At 53.3% G+C, this 24,777-nt stretch overlaps 1 protein-coding gene across 1 annotated transcript; it reads left to right on the top strand.

Moving 5' to 3' along the window:
• Positions 1-279: 279 nt before the first annotated feature.
• On the top strand, positions 280-24,675 carry LOC127478636 (receptor-type tyrosine-protein phosphatase kappa-like). The gene is made up of 29 exons (XM_051804601.1): positions 280-449; positions 7,214-7,396; positions 7,947-8,174; positions 8,617-8,859; positions 9,737-9,970; positions 10,533-10,823; positions 11,193-11,290; positions 12,595-12,781; positions 12,899-13,004; positions 13,130-13,418; positions 13,692-13,731; positions 14,283-14,388; positions 14,561-14,628; positions 14,884-15,026; positions 15,167-15,254; positions 15,841-15,911; positions 16,317-16,353; positions 17,067-17,164; positions 17,328-17,444; positions 18,462-18,619; positions 18,698-18,833; positions 19,572-19,721; positions 19,908-20,007; positions 20,493-20,572; positions 21,013-21,147; positions 21,535-21,660; positions 22,220-22,377; positions 22,652-22,787; positions 23,392-24,675. The coding sequence occupies exons 1-29, from the start codon at positions 347-349 to the stop codon at positions 23,464-23,466; spliced, it is 3,984 nt and encodes a 1,327-aa protein (XP_051660561.1). The 5' UTR covers positions 280-346; the 3' UTR covers positions 23,467-24,675.
• The last annotated feature ends 102 nt before the right edge of the window (positions 24,676-24,777 follow it).

The raw sequence follows: 24,777 nt of genomic DNA, 5'->3' as shown, positions 1-24,777 counted from the left end.
ACCTGTCTTTCTGGGACTGCTGATGTCTGTGCTGGGAGAGGAGGCAACCCAGCTGTTGTGGTTAGTAGCTGCTCCTGCCTGAAAGCCTGAAAACTGTGGTTTTTAGACAAGCAATTGGAGAGCAGCAAGATTGCAAAAAGGCACGTGAAGCTGCCACAATGCACAGAAGAATAAAGGCGGTGCTGACACTGGCTGAGGTTCCCTCTCCAATGAGGAAGCCTCTTGCACCATAAGTGATTTCTCTGCGTTCCTGTTTCCTTTTTGTGCTTGCACCTCTCACAGTCAGACGGATGTGCAGTGAAGCAGCCAGTGGGGCTGAGAACTCAGTCCTGCCCTGGGAACAATCATGGCCCTGCGATGGATATTTCTCCTGCTCCTCACACCTCTGTTGGCAGAAAAAGAGTATGATGAGCTAGATCTCAATGACTATGGAGAACCCCAGGAAACAGGTAAGAAGCACTCATTCCTCTACCTGTAAGAGAAGGTTTGGCTGTGCTCCTGCTGCAGGGCTGCTGTGCATCTTCATCACGTGCAGGATACAGCAGCTTTATCAGAGAGGTCTGATGTCCATATCAGGGCCCAAGCCAATTAGCTGGGTTGTGGTGAGGTGGAGCTCTGTTGGGGATGGAAGGCAGCAAACCTTGGGGTGCTGGGAAAGCCTCTGCAGGGTCTGTAATGTTCCTCCATGGAGCTGGGAGCATGAGTTGGCTGTCTGTCCTTGCACGGTGTGCAGATGCCATGTCCTCACCAAAGTGAAGACGGGTGCTGGTGCCCAACAAAGAACTGGAGAGCTGCAAGCTGAGCCCCTGTCCAGGAGACCCTGGAGGCAGGAGTTATAAGGTTTTGGGATTGCTCTTTAATGGGCTTCCTTGGTGCTGGAAGGGTCAGGACACCCCCAGGGCTCTTCTGGGCTCTTCTTACAAAGGCTGTGTGCTTGGATCCCAGCAGAGTCAGTGCGTATCTGCAGGCTCACATGTTATCTGCCCTCCCAGGAGGCTGCACTGTCTGGTGTTTGACTGTGGTCCAGGGGCTGTGACCTTGCATTGTTCTGTGTGTGTCTGAATTGGACTATTTCTCTAAACCAATTTTCTTGGAGCTAGATGATAAAAATCATTAAACAAGCATCTAATCGTGTCATCCCGGTCCACTGTGGGGATGCATCTGGAGCGACGCAGGGTAGAGAAAACTGCTGATTAAGTACCCTGGCTATGACAGGGAATGGGACCAGAAACTTTACTTGATGTTGTGAAGTGACATCAGGGTCTGTACTGTGTGATAGGGGTCACAAAACCTTGTTCCCAGGGAAAATGTGTCCATGTGGCTGCAGAGAGTGTAAGCACAGTACACTGTCACGCAAAAACTAAGGGCTAAATCTGCAACAGAGGATATTCTTCTGCCCCAAGTGGCTTCCCATTGCTCAGATCCCCACTGAAGCTGTTCTCCCAGGGTAGCACGTGCAAGCATGTCCAAGTTCTCCTGTTTGCTTTCAAGGTGCACACTAGGACCAGGACCTGTCTGCACCGTGTACAGTGGGACACAGCAGGGACTTGTGGGCCAGCAGGCTCTTGACACGCTCTGCAGATCTCAGTCACCCAGCCATCCCCAGAGGAGTCTGGGGCTGCCCGCGACAGAGATGATATTGCTGAGTTTGCACCTTGGTGTTTGTAAAAAGAGGAACCAAGACAAAAACAAGTGGCAGCCGCACCCAGCAGTGCGGGCAGCCCTGCCTGCATCCCCAGCATGTGGGCTAATCCCATCCTGGGACCCATGCTGAGGTTCCACCTGATGGATTATGGTCCTTCTCCTGCTGAGGGACAGGACAAGGAGAACGGCCAGGATGGGGCAGGAAGGTCCCTCTCATGCCTGTTAGGGTGGAATGGGCTGACAGTGTCAGTGGGGCAGGGTAAAAAGCTGCTGGGCAGAGATAGGGGACATAGGGATGGGATTCCTGAGCACCTCTCATGACCCTGGAAGATATAGGGTACAACCAGGGAGAGGGAACAGCCCACTGGGAACAGTGCCACAGAGAACAGCCCAGGGAAGAACAGAGCAGCTGCAGGCAGAGGATGTGGTTGGGACGTATATAAACTTGTGAGCCAGCAGAGCACTGTTGTTCTGCTCACTCTGTCACGGGAACACCGTGCGCTGAGCAGAGTGCATTGTCTCATTGTCCTGTTGTCACCTGATTACCTTGCTGTGCTGCTCTCATGGGGCTTTCTTCCTCCCTGAGATGCCACACCTGTACGAAATCCTCATCCTCTTACAGTCCTAGTGCACCTTGGAAGGCAGGTGGAGAAGCTTCTAGGGGATATTTTCTGTGCAAAGGCAGGGCCTGTGATTCCAGCTGGCCCTAACCCCTTTCTCATCAGCCTTGCTTGACAATGCATAGTGATTTAGTGGCAGCTGGCGAGAAGCTCTAACTAGGAGCATAGCTGCAATGGCAGGTGAGTAGGAGGTTTCTAGCTAAAATAAAACCACACTCAATCCGAAAGGTTTTTTGTCAGTCGAATTTCAAACAATGCCTAGAGTAAATCCTGTGGGGAACACTAATACTGAGAGATACTGTAGATGAGTGCCTTGGGCTTGACATCCTAAGGGCTGTGAACTGTGTGCTCTGCTATGCTTCAACTGCACATCACCAAAGCACAAGTTCAGGAAATGTGAATTTTACTACCTGTTCTTAAAAACCTGTCAGCTGCATTTTTGCGTGGTGGGCCAGTGCAGGTTAAAGAGTCCCCATTTCCCAGCTCTTCCCACGGTGCCTTGTTTAGTGACCTGCTTTGCCTGGCATGACTCCCAGGAAGAGCATCCCCGTGGTCTCTCTGCTCCTTTTCCACCCTCACACTGCCCATCACCCTCAAAAACCCTCTCAGACACTTTGGTTGGTGGTGAGTACAGAGATGGCCCAAGACTCGTGTATGTGTTCTCAGTGGCTTGCAATCTCCACCAGTGGAAACAGTGATTGCTTTTCTTAGCTCATCTTAGCAAGCACATGTCATCAAACACTGCAAGACTACAGTGCACTTTGCTGTCACCTCCCTTAGCTGCCATGGGAAAAAGGTTGAACTTTGCCTACTCCTTCTTAGTTTTCACCTTGTCCTTTATTCTCTGTGTATGAGATAATATAATGTGAGAAAGTACATCTTTTGCTGGTAAGCAAAGGGCTGAACCCAGCAACCTGACCTGAATTACCAGCATAACTATTTCTCCTTTCTCCTGATCCTCCCTGACATCTGCTTCTGGGGCATGCTGACGCTTTGTTTTGCCTGCCAGGTTCAAAACTCCCTTGCAGCAGAGACAGGCAGTCCAGATATTTCTGTAAAATGCTTCCTATAGTCATGGGTAATAAATAATAAGAGCAAGGAGGGTATTCGTTTAGTAGCATCAACAGTAAAAAACCCCAAACAATTAATCTCTGCCTATAGGAGACAAACAGACCAAGCTTTTGCTACCACTCCTGTCTAGGCATTCAGCGTTTTCCGTTTTGCTGTGAGCACACGTTGCACGTTACAAGAGGTGCCTGTTTGGTCACAACTACACCATATTTTCCATACTGAAATCTCACTTGACTCAGTCTCCTTCCTACAGCTGGGGTGGAAGGCCTGTGGGTGGCTTTCTGCATACCACTGTGCAGGGTAAAAAACAGTGTCTGAGGACAGTTTCATTACTCTCCCAGATGCTGTTAGTCCCTACAAGGCTGGAAGCTAAGTGCTTCTTTCCCCTTTCTGCCTGAGCATCCTCCTTTCTCCATCAGTGCCCTGGCTTCCCACATACATCCAACTGTTTGGCACAAGTTTTGAGCTCCAACCTGGTGGAGATCCCTTAACAGCTTCTCTTGGCCACAACCAAAGCACACAAGCAACCAGTCCGGATTAGAGCACAGGCTCCTTTGCTCCAAGGAGCAGTTTTCCCATGGCAGTTGTTATGGAGTGGTTGGGAAAAAAGTGTAAGAAAGTGACTCAGGACAGAGGTGCCCCCCCTCCCCTCCCCCAGCCTGTGCATCTCAGTTGCACTCAACAGTCATATATTAGTTTGTCACAATGAGTCTCAAGTGGTAACCACATGCCTGCCAGGCTTGGACTTGTTGAAGATGTGAGGCTGAGTCGGATTGCATTAATCAATGTTTTCAAGACAAAACCAGACGTGCACTGAAAGTGTCTTCTCCTCCCCCTCCTGTGGGGAAGCTTAGCCTCCTAGGCTTCACCCTCAAGCAGAAATCAGAAATGCCACCAGGAAGGACTCTGAGTGGCTGCAGATGCCTGGATACAGATGGTTGCAGTGCTGTGATACCCTACATGACTTCAGCTCCTCTGCAGCAGCAAGAATGTAGGCAAGAAGCAGGCCCTGGAAGGGCTGTGATGGCTTGGTCACTGCTTAGCAGGGTGCTCTGTGTGCAGAAGGGAAATAGGCTTTGGCAGTCTCCCAGGCTGCCTTCCTGGTGTATGCTGCCCCTTTGCAAGGCAAGCAAGCTGGTTTTGCCATAACCACCCGAGTCACAGGAGGCAAAGGCAGGGACTGTGAGAACGAAGACCACAGTGAGAACAACTTCTCACTGTGGGAGAAGATCAGGTTTGAGACCATCTGAGGAACCTGAAGGTGCACAAGTCCATGGGACCTGATAAAATGCACTTGTGGGTCCTGAGGGTGGAGAGAGTGGCTAAACCAGTATCCATCATATTTGAGAAGTTGTAGCAGGGAACTTCCTGTGAAGCTCCCACTGACTGGAAAAGGAGAAGCATAAACCTTATTTTAAAATAAGGGAAATAAGGGAGACCCAGGGAACTACAGGCCAGTCAGTCTCACCTCAGTGCCTGGCAAGATCATGGAGCAGATCTGGCTGGAAACTAAGCTAAAGCACATGGAAGTTGTTGGTGGCAGCCCACATGGCTTCACTAAGGACAAATGATCTCTGAGAAATATTGTGACCTTCTACAGTGGGGGTTACAGCGTTGGTGGATAAGGGAGGAGCGACTGACATCATCCACCTGGACTTGTGCAAGGCTTTTGACACTGTCCCACATGACATCTTTGCCTCCAAATTGTAAAGGTGTGGATCTGATGGATAGACCACTCACTGGGGGAGGAATTGGCTGGATGGTCACACTCAAAAGGTTGCAGTCAATGGTTCAGTGTCAACTGGCACAGGTTGCCCAGAGAAGCCATGGATGCCCCATCCCTGGGAGCGTTCAAGGCCAGACTGGACAGGGCTTTGGGCAGCCTGGTCTAGTGGAAGGTAATCCTGCCCATGGCAGGGGTGTTGGAATGAGGTGATCTTCCTTGGGTCCCTTCCAATCCAAGCTATTCTGATTCTATGATTTTATCAAGGATTGAATTGATCTAAGAGCCTGTCAACAATAATTAGTATAATACTGATATGCCTAATTTCAATTGTGAAGTTTTAACTTTCAGTAAAAAAAAATAAAAATCATATACTTTAAACAAAGACTAATTCTTCTTTGTGCTACAGTACTGCACCTCTAAAGCAGCAATCATGAGATGTGGCTTTTTGAATCACAGTGTTACCCCTGACCTCTGCAAGGAAGCCCTATAAGTCTAGAGTGGGTCACTTATGGTTGTTTTAGCAGAAAGTGCCCTGCTATATGAAAGGCACTAAGAGATTTGGTGTGAGACTCAGGGAGACCTAGAAGCAAGGGAGATCTCTGTCATACAGCTGCCACCACCCCTGCCAGCAGAGCATCTCTTGAAATCTTCACCTGCGTCAGCAGGGAGCCTGCAAAGCAGAATTTCTCTTTTCCTCCTGATTTCCTGCCTGGCAGGTTGCCGTGCACTGTGGTGCTGGTGAGTTTGTGTACTGTGGGGACTGTAACAGTTACCAGGAGGTATGGAATAGTCAGAAAAGGAAAATGATGAGGCCTCTTTGCACTGAAAGTCAGGAGTGGGGCAGGCTGGGGGAGGCCAGCCACGCCCGTGAGCACTCACAGCCCCCTCAGCTCCTAGGGCTGTTTACACTGGAGATTTCATTCCCCAAAACTGCTTCTTGCTTCAGGTCAGGCCCCACAAACCTCTTTTCAAGCAATGATTGCCCATGTTTCTGTGGTGACTCTAGGATCAAAGAATACACATTGATGACTAAACTTTGTACAGGCACTTGTAATGTGAAACATGGGACCATCACGAGTACCTCTCAGGTGCCTGAAGTATTTGCTGCTCAATTCACCAGTCTGGTGATTTTTTTTTCCACTTTTTTGTCAAGGGCTTTATTCTGTCTGAGGTGGTGCAGCTCTTGTGGTCTGCTGGTGTGCTCCTGTTTTTGTGGGGAGTCCTAATGCCTTTTGGGTGTTGTGGGAAGCAGTGCAAGCTGGCTGTGCCTGCCTGGCTGCACCCCAGTAAATTCTGACAATGTTTGGGTACCCATAGCTAAATTTATTGGATGAGGAAAGCTCACGGAGTTACATTTTTTATTATGTGAAAAGTGTAATCTGCTCAGGGCGTAGAGACCCAAATTAGTGCCATGCTGAGAGCCAGCAGAACTCCTATCTAGAAGCCAATGACAACAGATATGAAGATTTATTTTAGCCAAATGCCCAATCTACATGTTGCCCAAACTCAACTAAATGTGAAGGTGGTTAAATACCTTTGTGCAGTTCCTCTCAAGTGCCCTTTGCCAACCCAGGTGTGGGGGTGGTGCTTGTCCTGGGGGAGGACTGGAGGAATATGGGTCAGGAGGTACCCAGTCCTAGGAGCTAGCTGATATTTTGAGAGAGGGATGGGGAGAAGGAAATAACAAGTGTACCCTCCAGAGCAAAAGCAAAGTGGCAACTTGAGTGGGTCTTTTGCTGCATATAAATGTGTTTGTGTGTGTGAGAGCAGACAGTGTCCAGCAGAATGATGGGAATGCAGATCAGTGGTGCCAGCAGAGGGTCTGGTACACTCCCACAGCCTCTGGATTAGGGGGAGAAAGCACAGGAGAGAGCAGCATCCACCAGGCTGCTGGATCCCCTTCTGGCTGGGGTCCCTCCACAGCACAGGAGTGGGCAGGAGGACCTGTGGATAACCCTCCTGCACTGCACCTGAGAGTGCAAGGAGGGATAATGCACCTGGGCTCTGGGGCCTCATCCTGGGAGGTGCCATCTCTGCCACCCCTCTGAAGGGAGGGGGACCAGCAGCCCTCTGGACGGGAGCCCCTCACCCCTGAGGTTGCTGCCGGAGCCCAGTGACCCTCAGGGCTCTCCCTCTTGGCCTTTGCACACAGAAAGATGTAAAGCTCCCTCCGACTGGGACCCCAAGCTGCAGTTTACCCCAAACCAGAGGAGTTATGCCTTGAATGAACTGGTGCAGCTGAGCTGTGCTGGGAAGTTTGTGCCATCAGTCCCCCAGATCAGATGCATTTCCAGCGGGACCCAGACCCTGTGGAATGAGACTGCCACCTGCAAGGGTAAGCACAGCCCTGCATCACCCTGACCTGGGGTCCTGACCTGCCATCAGACCCTCTGTGACATGGTCATGCTTCAGCCCCCACTGGGTGACAGAGTCTGGGAACAGGAGACCTGGATACTTTGGCTTTCCTCTGTGTCCTGAAGTGATGGGGCTCTTTTTGTCCCAGCACCCTGCTGTGAGTGCCTGCTGGGACCTGTGCTCCTTGGGAGGGGTTCAAAGGCAGGAACAAGGGTCCCTGCACTGGGGCTACTGTGCCTTCAAACAATGCCTGGGCATATGCCAAGGTGGTGGGAGTGGTAGGCACTCTGTGTGAAGACAGAGGAATTCAGTCCCTGGAGTGGGGAAGCCTACAAGTCTGTAGGCATGAATGGGGCTGCTCTTGGGGTGGCATGTTGCCACCATTAACTCTGTTCTAGGCTGCAAGAGAGGGATTTAGAGTTGAATGTGGTAACCAAAGGAGCTGGACACTGTCAAAACCAGGACAAGAGATTAAAGCAGACCTCTTCCCATCCTACTTACACCTGCTCTATCTCCTCTCCTCTGTGCAGAGAGATGCCAGACACCCCAGTGGGTCTCAAAGCTCCACCTTAACCCAAAACAGAATTTTTACTGGCTGAAGGAGGAGGTGACACTGAGCTGCTTTGAGAAAGACCCTCCTCCCTTTGCTGTGATGAGATGTGCAAATGGGACTTCCCCAGGTTGGAAGCGTGCTTGGGAGGTGAAGGACATCCAGGGAACATGGCACAAGTTGACAGAGAAACTGACCTGCAGCACAGGTAAGTTGGGAAGCGGTAAGTCTCCCCTGCTACATGCACTTCTCTCTGTGGAGGGGACCTGGACATCCTGCCATATCTGTGAGAAGCCTTGGACACAGCTCAGAGACAGGTCCCAGTTGGGAGCAGTTTCCAAGAGAAAGGAGAGAGGTAGAAGCTTTCAATGTAGGTTTCTCTGTCCCTGCGTCTCCTCCCAATCTATTCCTGAGTTGTAGGCCATGGGGAAGTTGGAGGAGGACAGATCCTGCCCCTCAGTTCACCTCTCTCCTAGTGTCCTGTATCACTTCCTTACCCAGCCACTTGCTCCTTCCCTGCACTTGAGGACCCTTGGGTTTCCTTGTGGTATTGAATGATGATGGAACAGCCAATCATGGAAAAGCCTTGGTGCCCCTCCTGCCTGAGCACCTCCTGTCTGAGAAGGACTCTCACACGTTCTCCCTGACAGAAAATTGCACAAAACCTGAGTGGGATGAACAACTCGAGTTTCCAGAAAACAACAGTGAATTCCCACAGAATGATCATCTGCAACTGACCTGCCCTAAAGATCTCAAGCCATCCTTCTCCGAGGTCAAATGTGCAAAGGAACTTCAGGAAGTGAATTCTGGAAAACCATCCTATAGACAGGCCTGGTGGGGCAGGAACAGCACAAGTGCCTGGATGCGCATTGAGGGGGGCGTACAGTGCCTTGGTAAGTGAGGCTGCAGCAGCTCTCCCCTTTCTGCTCTGTACCTTCACCCTCAACAGCCCAGCTCAGCAGCAGGCACACCACAGTCCCTCCTTGCTGCTGTGGTGCTTGTGCAAACTGGTGAAGAGGACAGCCCAGCCAGGAGACAACAGACAAGGTAGTACCAGCCCGGCAAGCCGACAGCTCCTGCAGTGGTTCCTGAGCAGGCCAAATGTGGGGCCCACAGATGGGACTCCAGGCCTGGGGCAGGATCCAAGACCAGCACCGAGGTGCCAAAAGGGGTTCCATGATCCTCAGTGTGCCTCCACGTGCCACCCTGGAGTGCACAGGTCTGGTTGTTCCCCTGCCTGCCCATGCGTGAGGGATCCTGGGAACGTCTGCAGGAGTGGAGGGGACTGAAGGGAACCCTGACTGCCCAGGGCTGGCTCAGCCCTTGCCATTGGTACTGGAGGCTGTATGGGATGAAGCTGGGGGGAGAGAAATGCCCTCTGTGAGGTGGTGGGAATGCAGGACTCTCCCAGGCAGGGACAGAGCTGTGCTCAGTGTGGGCATGGCAGTACTTGGGCAGTCCAGTGCTCAGGAAAGGTGGGCAGGGAGAGATAACTTGGGAACCTCCCTGCCTGGGGCTGTGGGAGATGGATAGGAGTGTCCACAGACTGAGGTGGGTGGATGGGAGAGCTTCATGGATGGTTGATCCTTCATGCTTCATGTAAACAAGAAAAGCCCCCTCCAAACATACCTTGGGTAACATCCTGGGAGATAGATGTGATACCTTTCCCCTCCCTTCATTGACTGGATGGATTACTGGGGATTTCTCTCCCACCATTCACCCATACTCCACCTCATCAACTCCCAGCCAAAATACTTTTTCCTCTGCCAGGAATGTGCCAAAGACCCCAGAAGGACTCCAGACTCCAGCTGACACCAGACCAGGAGAATTACATGGAGGATGAGGAAGTGCTGCTGAGCTGTCCGGAGGGTTTCCAGCCATCTTTCACCAAAATCAAATGTTGGAGCGATGTCAAGTTCTCCATTCATAGGAAATCTGTGTCTTGGTGGGGAAATAACACCAGAGGTGTCTGGACCCACATTCCCCCATATGTGATGTGCATCGGTAAGGCAGGAATGAGGAGTAGGATAGTCCTTTGCAAGGGCAGGATGCTGGGAATGTGTCTGAGTCAGAGCCAGCATGGGAGAGTGAGGAGTGGTGGAATTTGTGGTCAGCATGGCATCCCAGTGGGGGCAGGACTGGAGGGCTTTGCTGCCTGTGTCCTCTCAGACTGTGCAGCTGGGAGTACCACAGCTTCCTCTAGGCTCTGTGGCCTACAGGGTGTAGGCTGTAGGCTTGGCACCATGTCCTCACAGCTTGGCATGTTCCTGTCCTCTCTGAGGGAGAACAGAATAGCACTTGTTGGACTTGCTGGGACACACAGACACCTCAGTTTGGAATCAAGGGGGAAAATTGCCTTGACCAGTAATAGTTCACTCAGTCACTCCCATTCCTTCCTGTCCAAACTCCTCCTGCTGCCCTACCAGAGAGCTGGAGTGTCCAGCTTCAGCCTCTTGCTTGCCCTCCCACCAGGCTGGGTGGTGACAGGGCTGTCTGACTGCAGAATCCTTGCAAGGCTGGCAGGGGCAGGAAATACAGTGACTCTTTGTCAATCTTTCTTTCACAGAAGTGCTTCAGGTTGACCCCGGTACCTTTGAGATCTCCAGCACCAGCATCAAACTGAACTGGACCTGCAGGTTCCCTGGTGCCTGCCAGGGCATGCGGGCCATGTGCCGCCTGGCAGTGCCTTCCTCCCCTCCCTGCGAGGCTGAGGAGGTAGAAGGAGAGGAGATGTTACATGGCCAGGAGGGAACATTCTCCTGCTCCCTGTTGCAGCCCTTCACTGACTACAGTGTCACCATCTTCTTGCACCCCAACATGACCCTTTTCTCATGGTTGTTCAGGACAGAAGAAACAGGTATGTGTACAGAAGTACTGGGGAGAAGGAACAGTCTGAGGCTGTGTCATGGGTAGGGGAAGTGCATAAATGTCCCCTTCATCTGTCAGCTCAGCCTGATCATCTGCTCCTTGCAGGGATCAAGGCTGTTTATATCCTGTGGGGCTCTGGGGAAGGGGCTCTGCAGAGCCCTGCAGCAGGGCACATCCCCTCCTTGCTGTCCCGGTCCACACCACACTGTTGCTCTTCCCACTGCTGCAGCATGTGGGACAAAACCTTGATATGGGGTCCCCATATCCTGTCCCCTGGACAGGAGCTGCCTGCACCCTGCTCTGGGCTCAGCCCCTCCTCGTGGGCCCTGCGTGTGACCCTGTTCTCCTGTGCTCCCAGTGCCAGACAAACCAGAGAAACTGTGGTTGGATACCAGCAGAGGGTCCCTGAGGTGGAAGGAGCTGCCCTCCTGCAAAGGGGAGATCATTGGATACCAGGTACCAAGGGGCCACAGGCAGACCCTCATCTCATTGCCTGGAGTTCTGTGCAGGCAGATTGGGAAGGTGGGGAAGCGACCACTAGATCGAGCTGCAGGTCTCAAACAGTGAATATCTGGCTTTGAGAAGCACAAGTGTTTTCTATCTCATTCTCAACATTCTTCATGCTCTGGAAATGCCCACAGAGGTGGTGGGTGCTCCCCACCCTCTGGTCTGACTTCCTGGGTCTGTTCTGCTTCGGGCTTGGCAGACCTTTGTGATGTGACGTGTCTTCTGGGGTGGTATCCAAGGGTTTTCTGTGCCTCTTGCATGCTCGTTTCTGTTTCCTGCCACAAACAAACCTGTGGGTTGAGTAATCCTCTGAAAATCCCTCCTGAAAACCTCTCCTCCAGAGAGCTGCACTGTTCCTTTGAGTTCTCCTCAAGGCATGGCTAGAAGCATCTCATCTGTCTGCGGATTTAGGACACTTTCCACAGTGCAACCCTACTTTCTAACAGGGGGAGGGAGTTGCTGGTGAGATGCACCTCAGTGTGTCCCACGTCCTCTCTGAGGACGGGTATCTCCCTGGTTTGACAGGGACCTTGTAAGGTGTTTCAGAACTATTTCCTGGAGAAACAGTCAAAAAGGGCACTTGAAAATGTTGCTTGTGAGCCTGTTCTGCTGGTTCCCTGCTCCCAGACACCTTTGTTTGTGAAAAGAATATTTTTTCTGCTTTCGGTTGTCTCCTCTTTTGAATATGCCCAAGATGCATTTCCACGAAGGCAGCAAGTGAGAATGGGCATGGCTCTCATGACAAATTCAGATGATGCATGGGCAAATGGGGAGCCCTCATCTGTATTACTTGGATGGAAGCTCTATGCCGTCTACTTTTCATGTAGACAAAACCTCCAGAGTCTAACCTTGCACAGGAGGAAAGAGAAGCTCAGGGTTCCTCTTGTGGAGCATGTCAACACAGTGCCTGTGGTGTTGCAATACCATAGGGGTGACCTGTTCTTGGGCTTGGTACATGTATATACACCCCTTCAAATAAACAGCCTCCCTCTTCCTTCACAGAGACTTGATTCTTTGCTTATGGAGGCAGACACTTGGACATCCTGAGTGTTGGCTCCAAATTCCTCCTCTCCTCCTCTTCTCTGCTTTGAGGTCCACACATGGGCTCAAGGATCATGCTGGTTCCTCTCCAGAGCCTTCCACAGCTGGGGCAGGCTCAGAGAAGGGGAGGCTGACAGAGGTGCTTTGCTCTGCCTCGGTGAGCTGTGGGCAGGTTGGAGCTGCTGCCCTGCAGCTCTGTCTCCTCTCCCCAGCTGAACATCACGGCCAGGAGCACACGGGATGGAGGCTTCCTGGAGATGGAGCGGCTGCAGGTGAACGGCTCCGTCACTGAGCACCGGCTGCCGGAGCACGGCCCTGGCAGCAGCTACGTGGTGTCCATTCAGGGACTGACGGCTGCCGGGGCCGGGGCTGCGTCGCTGTGGGAGTTTCAGAGCACAGGTAGGGCTCGCTGTGCTCCTGTCCCAGGAGCCTGGTCACACAGGAGCTGAGCTCTGCAGCCTGCACTGCCCGAGCCTGCCCCTGCTCAGCTGATGCTCATCTGCTCTTGCCCTCCAGACAACCAGCACCCTCTGGGCATCAGCTGCCGCAGCGTCCCTGACATCTCCCCATCCCAAGGGACGGCCGTGCTTCCCCTCCAACCCATCACCTCGGAGGGGGCCGGGTGAGTGCAGCCCCCGCACTTCTGACACCTCCACATGGGTCTCCCCACCGGCAGTGCTTGCCTGCAGATGCCCCTGCTCCACTCTCCCTGCTGTCCCCCCGCCCCTCTCACTTTCGGCCCTGCAGGGAGCACCAGCTGGTCGTGGCCATGACACACAACAGCTCAGGGATTGAAAGCGCCTGCTTGGGGCAGCCACAGCCCTTCAGTGCCAGCCAGCAGCCCTTCAACACCACCCAGCAGCCCCTCAACACCACCCAGCAGCCCAGAACCTACGTGGCCGCTGTGCTCAACCTCACCGCCCCCATGGACTTCGTTTTGGGCAACGGCACCTGGGGGCAGGGCTACCACAACGCTGCCCTGCGCCCCGGCTGGGACTACACGGCCCTTCTGCGCCTCGTCCGCCGCTCACCGCAGGTACCCAGCGTGGGGCCTCCTGGGGTCTGGGGACACTGCTGGCCAGGGCTGGGCCCCTGCGTGGGTCTGGTCTGGCTGTGATGGAAAAAGACAGTGCTGCACAGGGTCAGCTCTTGGCCCTGCACTGAGAGCCCAGGCACCTTGGCAGGATCGTGTCTGTGGGGTTCTTGGCCACAGCTGTGGCCCTGGGTGGTTGTGGGTGGGAGACCTTTGCTCCCAGGAAGGATGGTGGGGCAGGAGTGGGCTGAGCTGTTTCTCTGTCTTCTCCAACAGTCAGAGAAGTTCACCTGTGTCTGCTACAGCTTCTCTGTTGGTAAGTGTCTCTTTGCTTCTGGTGTCTGAACCTTCCTCCTGCATATCCCCTTTTCCCAGCCTGGCTGCTTCTCTGGAAATGAGCTGGTCCAGTGCAAAAGTGCTGGGGTATTGTTGTCCTATTTAAATCTTCAAAGAAGTTCGCTGGGCTTTGAGGCTATCTGTGGTAGACGGGTTTTTGGTATCTTCAGGACACTTAGGCAGGTGTGGCACCAGTGGTAGCTGGGCACTGGACATCATCCTTGCCATCACCACATATTTAATCCTAGTCCTGGTGCTCCCCTGGTGAATGTGGAACCCCTAAAGGCAAATACCTCACTAGGCTCTGGTGACTACCATGACTTGGGCAGTCAAGGAGACAGGATCCACAACAGAGGGTATCACACCAAGCAAGAACTTGAAACCTCCTTCTGCACCAACGTAACTTTTCTCCAATGCAAAGACTGGGGTGGGAGATGAGGGAAGTTGATAATCCTTCCAAGCCCCTAGAAGATCTCCCAATGCCTAGTTCAGGCTGTGCAGGTGCCTGAGCTTGGGCTGTGCTGCCTGCAGGGCAGGAGCCGGTGTCTCTGCTGGACAGGATGCCCCTGGTTCTGACACTAGTGCTGGTTGCTGCACTCCTGGCACTGGGAATCTTACTGTTCTTCATCCTCTTCAGGTCAGTATGTGCTTCACCCCTCTGGCCCTCTGTGAGGCGTCCACTGCCTTGCACTGGCAGGGAGTATCCAAGTGGACCTTGAGATAAAGCAGGGTGGGAGACAAAGCTGCCAGATGGGAAACAGCCTCTCCTCTGTCTCTCTGTTCTGCTGGTCTGACTTGCTGTTTTGCAGGCTAAAGTACAACAGTTCAAAAACCTCAGAGAACAACAGCACTATCCCACTGAGAAGATGTCGAGGAGGTGAAGTATGAACAAAGGCCCTTATCTGGACAGGCTGTCTGTTAAAAGCAAAAGCAGGGTGCTCATAGGCTCCATAAAGTCCTTACAGGAGCAAGGGGATCAGAGCTGGCTGGCATGGGGGAAGGGACACCTCCCAGGAGATGGTACAGGACTCCTGGCCATCACAGTGCGAGCTCAGCCCGAGCTGCAGAATTCCAGGCCCAGCCAGTTTAGCATCAGGTGGATGAGGAACTCCTGTCCTTGTGGTCTCTGTAGGTGCCTGCAAGCTGAACACACAGATCCCAGTGGAGGAACTGCTGGAGGCTCTGAAGAGGTTTAAGAGGGAAGAAATAGAGGCAGAGCAGACAGATGATGAATCAGTTGACAGGCGTGGTGTCGGGCATCTTAGAGAATATCAGGTTTGGTTTAGCTTTGCTTTCCCACCTGGCTGTACTGTCCACACTCCCCTCACCTGTTCCCTGGGCATGTGATGCCGTTGGCTTTGGCCAGCCCCAGGACACATCCCAGTGCTGAGTGGGCTTGCCTTCTTTGTCTGCAGCAACTGTCCTCTACTTTGTTGCACCCCTGCAATGCTGGGAAGGAGCAATGCAATCAGAGCAAGAACCGCTACAAGAGCATCATCCCATGTAAGCGGAGTTCTCCAAGGTTTGGCACAGGCACTTGGAGCTGCTTGGGCAGAAGAGGGTGCTGGGCTGGTGTTGGTGGCCCTGCAGCTCTTCAGAAATACTGAGGTCCTCATCTCATCCTCTGTGGCCACTGAAACGCAGAGGGATTTCTGCCCCCAATGTTTTGTATCCAGTTGCAGAAGCCTTGTTCTGCTCCTCAAATCCTCCTGCAAACTTAATCATTCATCATTGTATTCCTGTTCCTGACATTAGTCATTGCTGAACACTGCCATGTCCCGTTCAGAGGCAGGTATTTGTGGGAAAGTGGAAGGAGCGACCCAATTTCTTTCAAACCTTAAAGCTCCTCTGGGCCCCACATGGTGTGGACATTTGGCTTTTCCATGAATAGTCCTCCCTAAAACTCCATTAGGTTTCCTGCTGTGCCATGTCACTTTCGTCTCATCAGCTGTTCTTTACCCCTGAGTCCTCAGGCCTGGGGTGCTGCTGAGGAGGCAGCGGCCAGTCACAGACTTCCCTATATTACAAACTCCTCCTTAGTCTCTTTGTTGCTGCCCCAAAGCATCAGCCCACCCCCCTTCTCTTCCAGATGATCACTGCCGTGTGGTGCTGCAGCCCTCTGGTACAGGGAATGACTACATCAATGCCAGCTATGTGGATGTAGGTAGCAAGGAATTGCTGCCCTGGGAAGGGTGGGAAAGGTGCCTTGTTATGCTGGGTAAGGACAGTCCTGCTCATAAGGGTGGCCCTGAGGTCTGACACTTGCTGCCCTCAAGTGCTGGAAGGTCTTGGGATGTCACTTTCCTTGCATCCTTTCTGAGCTGCCTGGAGTACTCTGGATTTGTGTGCAGTCTTCATCTCTAACAAAAAGTGACCTGTGTGAGGGGCCAGGAGCTGAGATGCAGCCCCTGGTACACACACTCTGTGCTGGCCAGGACTGGTGCTGTGGGACACACCGTGCTGAGGGCTCTGGGCTTTGGTGTCTGTGGGGATGGATTCTTTACTTCATTCTCTGTTAAATATCTAACCCATGTGATCGGAGCTGTTTGAATCTCTCCCCTGCAGAGCTATGGAAGTCCACACTTCTTCATTGCAGCTCAAGGTGGGTGCTCCCAGACTTCATCCTCAGGAGATGTCAGTCGCTGCGCTGAGCAATCTGGGGAATGGGGAACTGTGACAGCAGCCTAGGAGCTGTGAATGGCTCAGCCCAAGGCTCTGTATCTCCAGGGTCTCTGTCCTGCAGGGCATGGAAGGCCTCAGGGGCAGTTTGGCAGCAGCTGAAGCTGGTGCCTGTGCTGCCCAGTCTGAGGATATGGTCCTTCCACCCACAAATCTGGTTTGTTCCCTTTGGCAGCTGGCATGACAGGGACAATCCTGCAAATGCCTGACACACCTGCACTCAGTGCACTTGAATACAGTCCCCTTCCAACAGTACAAAGCTGGGCTGGTCTGCTCTGCTCTATGCATCATGGAGGAGGTCTTGGGATCCCTGCAAAGCTCCAGAAATTTCTTTCAGGAAATAGGACCCTAAATGTGGGACCAGTTCATGGTCATCTTAAGGGTCTGGATGGGGAAGCCCCTGAAGCAGCAGTGAATCCCTGACATATCCTGGGCTCACCTGCTCACCCTCCTCCTTGTCCCAATTTCTAACACAATGATGAAGCCAATTTGCCCAGCAACCCTGCCAGGTGCTGATGTGCCCTGGCTGTGCCTCTGTCCCTGGGCAGAGGAAAGCCTGGGAATGTCTGAGTTGTGCCTGGGAGCACACCCCCACAGCTTGGACAGTGGCACAGGGCTCTCCTCTTCCTTCCCAAGGCCCCTTGGCTGAGACAGTGGTGGATTTCTGGCAGATGGTCTGGCAGGAGAAGACCTCGGTCGTTGTGATGCTGACAGGCTTAGTGGAGCAAAACAAGGTAGAGAAACCATCTCAGCCCATTCTCCACTTCAGCCCAGACTTCCCCGCCTGCTTTTGCTGTACTCCCAGTGCATCTGTCAGTGAGGGCAGGGAGTTCTGCTCTACTGCAGCACTCCCCTCATGAGGTTGCTGGTGCTCAGAGGTCTTGCTGCTGTTGACAGATCAAGTGTGAGAAGTACTGGCCAGAGCAGGAGGAGGTCTACGGGGACTTTACTGTGACACTCAACAACACCAGGGCCACCACAGGCCTTGTCACACGCACATTCAGCCTGCAGAAGGTAAGCCTGGCATGTAGCTGAGGTGGGAATGCAGGATGTTCTGGAGGTTCAGAACTGGTGGGAGCTGTCAGTCAAGGACATTGTGGGAAATCCTGCCTGGTCTCCAGCACAAGAAGGTCAGTGCTGCTACCACTGGATTCGATGCTAGGGCATCAGCCCAAGGTTTCTGTGCCAAGCAAAAGCAATTGGTCAGCTAGAGTGGTCACCCCAGATGAGTCTGGACTGATGATGCTCATGGGCAGATCATGAGGGCTTGGATCAGGTGATTACAGAGGATATAAAAGCAGTTAAAGGGTATAAAATGGCATTTCTGTACATCCAGGATGGTGAGACAGGTGTCTGCCTGTCACCTGAACCAATCTGCAGAGGGTCTACACTGAAGCTCCTTGGTCACTTATAGCTACTAAGCCTGAACAGCTAGTTTATGGTTTAAGATAAACTACATAAGGACATTTCTGAAGATGGACACTACTTCTGAAGTTATACCTCAGATAAAAAGCAGAAGCTGCAGGAGCTGCAAGGAGGGGGAAATGGGTAAAATATAAAGAAATTGCAGTTATGCATATTCCTGTCTTTTCTTATCTTGCCCAGAGCAAAATGTAGCTGAGAGGTAAAGCTCCAAGAGCACCTGATGGAAGGACAGCAGTTCATTAGTTCAGGACAAGTGACTGTGATATTTATGGCAAAATACATGATGGGCTGGTAACAAAAGTGACTACGTTTATATTAGTGCAGTACCAGCCTTAGGGAATATCTTTCCTGTGGAAGCCAGGGCTTCTGAATGACTATGGAAACAACCTAAACTGTGATTTTGATATTCTTCCTCTGGGCCACAAGCTGCATTTGCTGCTCCACCTTCACCGTTCACAGCACGTGAAAGCAGAGAACAAATTAATTGTGCGGCCCCTCTGAAGTGATTTTCTCCACTGCTCCCTACTTGTTGTCATGCAATCACTTCACACAAATTTCCTGGTTGATTCCTGCTCCCTGTTGCCAGCCATGTCTCCCTCTTTGCAGGCAGGCTGTGCTCTCCCAAGAGTGGTGGAGCAGTTTCACTACCTGCTGTGGCCAGACCACGGAGTCCCCAGAAACACCTCCCAGCTCCTGTGCTTAGTGGCAGTGGTGAACAAGAGGGTGTTGGAAGCACCTGCTGGGCCTGTGTTGGTGCACTGCAGGTACTGGGCTGGGAGGGCTTGGGTGCTGGGGCATAGCTGGCAGAGGCAGCACTGAAACTCAGTTTTCTGTGTCCTCAGTGCAGGGATCGGGCGCACAGGTACCTTCATCGCCCTGGACTTCCTCTTGAAGATGGGGAAGGCTGAGGGGAAGGTGGATGTGTTTCGCTGCGTGCAGCAGCTGCGGGAGCAGCGAGTCAGCATGGTGCAGACCAAGGTGAGGAGAGTTACTTGCTCCCTGCACACCTCGGGCTGCAGATCTAGTTCCCACGCTTCCCAGGGATGTGGTGTGCAAAGCCACATTGGCCATGCAGTTCATGGTCTAGCTGCAGGGACTGGAGCTGCCAGCTGATGGAGACCACAGGATCTTATTTTCAGTACTGTATCCAAACCCAGTTGGGATCCATGTCCCCCAGAGTCAGACCCTCTGAGGTCTCAGCAGCATTTGTACACTGATATATATCATCCTCATATAGAAGGGCTGTCTTGTATGCAAGGATCATGAACAAGAGTCCATTTGTTCAGACTTACAAGATGTCTGCCCTTGTGGCACCTCCTGAGCAGCAGTGTCCTGGCCTAGGGACTACTACTATAGTCTGTTCAGTGCTGGGTCCCTTTGGAGAAAACAAGGTTGGGCTAGACCAGCCAGCTCGTTGTAGGAGGACTAACTAGTCCACAGGTTTTCCGTGTTTCCTCCCCCAGAGCAGGGATCTGGTCTGAGAGGGAGCATTAAAGCATAGGAAGACAGCCTTTTCTGGGTTGCTGGAGTTGCTGGCTGTGTCTCAAAGCAGGGCTGCCTACACTGATAGCTGTCTGGCCTCAGGGCTCCATAGAAAGAAAGTGAAGATGGACCTGGCTCATTCCTGGCACAGCTTGATGCCAGTGGAGGTCTGGAGTTCCAGGCTTCCTCCTGGAGCTGCTCCAGACTGCACAGCTGACCCGTGTCCTCATGCAGGAGCAGTACACCTTCCTGTATGAAGCGCTGCTCGAAGGCTTGCTCTGCGGCAACACCGGGGTCCCTGTGGAGAGCATCGCCACCCTTGTCCACTCTCTTCAAGAAGCTCAGACTTCAAGGCCCAACAGCGTCCTGGACAAGGAGTTCAAGGTACCACCAGGATATGGTGCACTGGTGCTGTGAGGGCTGGTCTGTGATGCCACCCCCCTCACTGCTCCCCTCCCCAGCTGTGGGATGGACATGGGAGAGTGTTTCTCTGGGGTGGCCAAAGAAGGGGTGGCCGAAGAAGGGGAGGCGCCGGCCGGCATGACTTACTTGGCTGAATCATCTCTACAGGCCTTGCAGAAGTTTTCTGAGTTGTTCCAGCTCCTGCCATGCAGAGAAGCAGAGAAACCCAGCAACCAGCCCAAGAACCGCAAGCCAGGGATCCTGCCAGGTAACACTGGTAGGGCTGGGCAGCCCCTTGCTCTAAAACCCAGTGCCTGAAAGCAGCATGGGTCGAATGATGCTCCCCTGCTGCTTCCCTCCCCAGCACCATGCCACTGGCAGATTCTGCTCAAGGTCTAGTCATCATTTTCTGGTTAGTAATAAATACAGATTGGGCTGGTACACCTGGGGTACACCTCGGATACACCTGGGATAAACATGTCCCTGGTCTAATCTTTCTCGGTGGAGTAGCTCAGATGAAGCATCAGGGAGCAAAGAGGAGAGTGGAACTGCTGTGCCTCTGTGCAGGAGATTTTGGACATCTCATGTCAGGGGTCCTTGAGCTGTCAGGGCCCCAAGGCTGGTGGTGCCTGTTCATTCAAGCCCCTCCAGCCCATGCTGCAGGAAGCCACGCTGACCACATCACTTGCAGAAAAAGCCCCCTGCCTCTCTGCAGGGAGAGGATGACCCTCTCTCTGTCCCTTGCCTCCTCAGCGGATTCCTGCCGGCCCATCCTGATGTCTTCGCTGAAAGCAGACGGCTCCCCAGGTTACATCAACGCCGTGTTTGCCAGCGTAAGGCTCCAGTCCCAGCGGGGGGGGCGAGAGCTGATGGCAGCAGCAGAAACACCTCCCCCCCCACGCACCCTTGCTGAAGGCAAGGGTAGAGCGTGTCACCCCGGTGTGAGGTGTCCCAGCCCTCGGGCTCCTTCACGGTGACTGCTGGCCCTGCTGCCAGGAGGTGGCCCCCGCGCTCGGCCGAGCTCTGCCTGCGCGGGCAGCTCCGCAGCCGCCGCACAGCCGCTGGACACAGCCTGATGGGGGCCGAGCCCGGGTGTGATGACCCGGGGGGGCGGCGGGGGGCAAACCTGAGCTGCTCTGAGCAGGGCTGGGGTGTACTGTGTGTCCTCCATCCCTGCAGGGAGGCAGTGGGGCGTTCCCACTGTCGGAAGGGCTGTCGGGAAGGTGGATTGTGTGACTTTCCCCACCTCCAAGCACAGTGGCGTGTTTTGCAGACATACACCGAAGAGGATAGAATCGTCATCACCCAGCTGCCTTTCCCCACCACGCTGGTGGATTTCTGGGCTCTGGTCTGGGATTACACCTGCACATCAGTGGTTGTGCTGAATCAACTCCAGGAGCTGGACAAGGTGAGCAGCCCCAGCACAGCTCTCCCCTCCCGTGGTTCCCCGTGGGGCTGAACAGGGGTATTTCTGCCTTTGACCCTGCACAACTCTTACCATGAGAGCCCTGCAAGCTTGTGGGCTCCACCTGGGAGAGCCCTGATACAGTCCAGCATCACGGCACCACAGTAGTGGACTGTCCTCAGTCTCACAGCAAGGGAGCATCCCTCAGGTATTCTCTCTGCTGGAGTGTGATTTTTCTGGCTGAAGCACTGGCTTAGTCCCCAGAAAATGTTTGACAGAGCCACGTGTACATGGCTCTGAGATAAGGGAGAGGTGTGATCCCACCCATGCAAGGTGCCACGCGTGCAGGTTGGGGCTGTGTGTGATCATGCACATGTGTCACCCCCCCAGACATACGTGGAGTTCTGGCCCACCCAGGGCGAAGATGACTATGGCCGTTTCCATGTCCAACTGGTCTCAGAGGAGCCTGGAGCTGGCTTCACAGCCTGGACACTTGCCCTCACCAACAGGCAGCAGGTGGGGTCTGTGCTCAAAGATGGCAAAGTCTTTTGAGAACAACCTTTTTAATTTGGGGCCGAAGTCACAGCTAGAGGTGGCAGAGACCACATTGGTCAGAGGGATCTGGTGGGGTCCTGGAGGGGCACTGGCCAGAGCAGGGTCTTTTGCCTTGGGAGAGAGGTTAATCCCAAGAAGGTAAGGCTGCAGGCAGAGGTACAAGTCAGAGGTACCTTTGTGTGCCTTTCCAACTTGGAGGGCAGCAGCTGTGGATGGAGTTCTTGCATCTTGGGGGTTCATAGAAGGGGACAGCTGTTGCAGGTAGCTGGGCACTGGACTGGTGCCAGTCTGAGCTGCACCTGGTGTGCTCAGCTCTCCTCTGATGCTCCGTCTATTTGCTGGTCTCAGAGCACTCAATGGGGAAGGGCAAAGTCTGGGACTGGGCTGTCCCACTGTGGAGCTGCTCCCTTGATCCAGTGTGCATGGCTGAGCCAGTACTGACACACACTGTCCATCCCTTCACTCTGTGAAGACAATAGGTTTCTTTTCTGCCCAACCCACTGTCTTTCTTCCCCACTAGCCCAAAAAGTCAGCACTGGAAGTCCAGTTATGGCAACTGAAGGACTGGCCTATGCAGGAGCGTCTTCCCCCGCACCCTGCCACCATCATCAGCTTGCTAGGGAAAGTGGAGACACACCATCGGCAGAGCCAAGGGGGACACATCCTTGTCACCTGCTGGTGAGTGATGTCTCTTGGAGGAGCAGCCATGATACAAAGCTGGACACAGCCCAGGCTCTGTCAGTGAACTTGGTCACAGCTCCATCTCGGGTGGATGTATGGACATGAATTCAGCTATGTTCAGAGAGGGAGACTTCCCTGTGGAGGCTGGCTGGTTGCAGGATCTGTGGACGAGATCACCCTGAGAGCCTGGATGTCTAGTGGGATGCCTCTGAGGTTCAGCCATGCCAGGCGATCCCAGAGCAAGTGACTCTTCCCTTTCTCTCCTCTGCAGGGATGGAGCCAGCCGAAGTGGGATCTTCTGTGCTGCTAGTTTCCTGTGTGAGCAGATCCAAAGTGAGGGGATGGTGGATGTATCACAGGCCGTGAGGACGCTGAAGAGGCGGCGGAGACAGCTCATCAAAGATGTGGTAAGTGCTCACTTCAAACCCAACTGGGATTGCAACACCAAACCCAAACATATCCTAGACTGACCCAGCAGCTGCCCCGGCCCCTGTGTGCTCAGATCATCCTGGGGCCAGCAGGAGCAGATGAGACCTCTGAAAACCCTCATTTTCTGCCTCTGGGACATACCCACTCACTCAGGGGCAAATGGGCACCACAGCATCCTGCATGGTGAGCGGCCCCTTTCTGGTCCACCTGGCCTGCTCAGCAGGAGGCTGCACTGGTGGGTGTTCAGGTACCTGTCCTGCACCCACTTCACCACCTGGTCTGGGTGCTAGAGGTCATCACAGGGTGAGCAACCCAGATGGGATTGATCAGCAGACACTTTGTACCCTGGAGGCTTGCTTTCCTCTTGAGGCCAGTTGGCTCTAGCACTGGGGTATCCCAGCCCTCCAGCTACTGGAGCACGTGCCTGTGATTTCTCAGCAGGGGAAGGTGGGCTCCAGCTGAGAGGAGGAGAGCAGGCTGTACCTGTGCCTGGCATTCTCAGGAAGCTGTTGGAAACCAATGCTCACATTCCACTGCAGGTGTTGATCTACCAGACACTCATGTGCATCCCTCTTTCCACAGGAGCAGTATGGGCTCTGCTATGAACTAGCCCTCAGTTACTTGAATTCATTTGAAACCTATGGGAATTTCAAGTAGAGACGTGACCACAGTCCATCTCTGGACAGGACTTTGACTCTCTTGGCAGACCTTCATCAGTAACAATGAAAACAAGAGGAAACAAAAGGGATGTGCACAGCCCCAAGATGATTTACTCCCCTGAAAAGCCACAGCAAGGGTCCTCTGTGGCTGGAGAGCACAGGCTGGACTGTCTCCAAATTGTGGCCAGGCTTTGAAGTAGGAAGCTGACCCTTTGCCCAGCATTTGTGCAGTATCTTATCTGGAATCACAGCCTGAGTATGCACGCCAGAGCACGGGCACCAGGACTTGACATACTCTTCCTTCCTAGGGATGAAGAAAACAGCTATCCCATCTAGGCTCTCTTGTCCCTTCAGGCAACCCCAGGGGAGGTGGGGTAGCACCAACATCTGTGTTTTGTCAGGAAAGCACCAAACTACTGTAAGATCTGTGGTGCTCAGGAGCACAAGCTATCTGTCCTACTTTGGGAGAAGCATGAAGTCCAAGGCCAACAAGAGCCAAGGGTGGGGGAAGCCATGGTCCTGTAGGGCTAAATAGGTCCTTCCAACCCACACAATCTCTTTCTGGAAATCCATTTTGCAGGTGCTGATCCAAGTGCCACAACCCTGCCAGCTCCAGAGGGGCTCCTTCATCAGCCTGTCTGACTTCACTATGACAATCCCAGGTTATAGTGGCTTAACTTGGATATGCTGGATGTGATTCCAGCAGGGGCTGCTGCTGCATCACGGAGACTGGTTCTGCCTTTGCTGTGTAAGGGCAAGAGACCTCAGAGCCAGGACTGACCCCAGGTCCTGACTGGCTGTGGCTCTCTGTCCTGTGTCTCACCAGTAAAGACCCTGTAACAGCCACGGTGGTGGTAACCTCTGGTCTTCACTTTTCTTCCAGGTTTGACCCAGCACAAGGCCCTCAAAGAAACTGAGACCACACAGGTCCCTCAGCTCTGGCCACAGCATGTGCACAGAACACACTCCTGCCCAAAATGTGTGTTGAGGGACATCATCCTTTATGGATTCCCACCAGACATCTGATGTAAACTCATGTGAGAGCTGTCCAGCACAGCCCTGGAGGCTGTCAAGCACCACTAGGGAATATGGGGTCACAGCAGCCCTCCCCTCAACAAGGTGCAGTTAGCTCCCTGCAGGGAGATGTGACCCTAGAGGGGCAATGAGAGGACCAGGCAGGAGCTGTAGTGGGACAGGCAGCCCCTTCAAAACACAAGCCTTTATTGGTTATTCAGACAGAGCAGGCAGAGTCACAAAACAGTCCAGTCAGGCCAAGTTCCAGAAAATCCCTGGGTTTGGCTGAATATCA

The sequence above is a fragment of the Manacus candei genome, unplaced genomic scaffold, assembly GCF_025592945.1.
Source record: "Manacus candei isolate 608988 ecotype Guabito, Panama unplaced genomic scaffold, ASM2559294v1 h1tg000061l, whole genome shotgun sequence".
NCBI classification, from domain to species: domain Eukaryota; kingdom Metazoa; phylum Chordata; class Aves; order Passeriformes; family Pipridae; genus Manacus; species Manacus candei.
The sequence above is the reverse complement of the archived record's forward strand: the minus strand, read 5'-3'. Positions and strand labels throughout refer to the sequence as shown.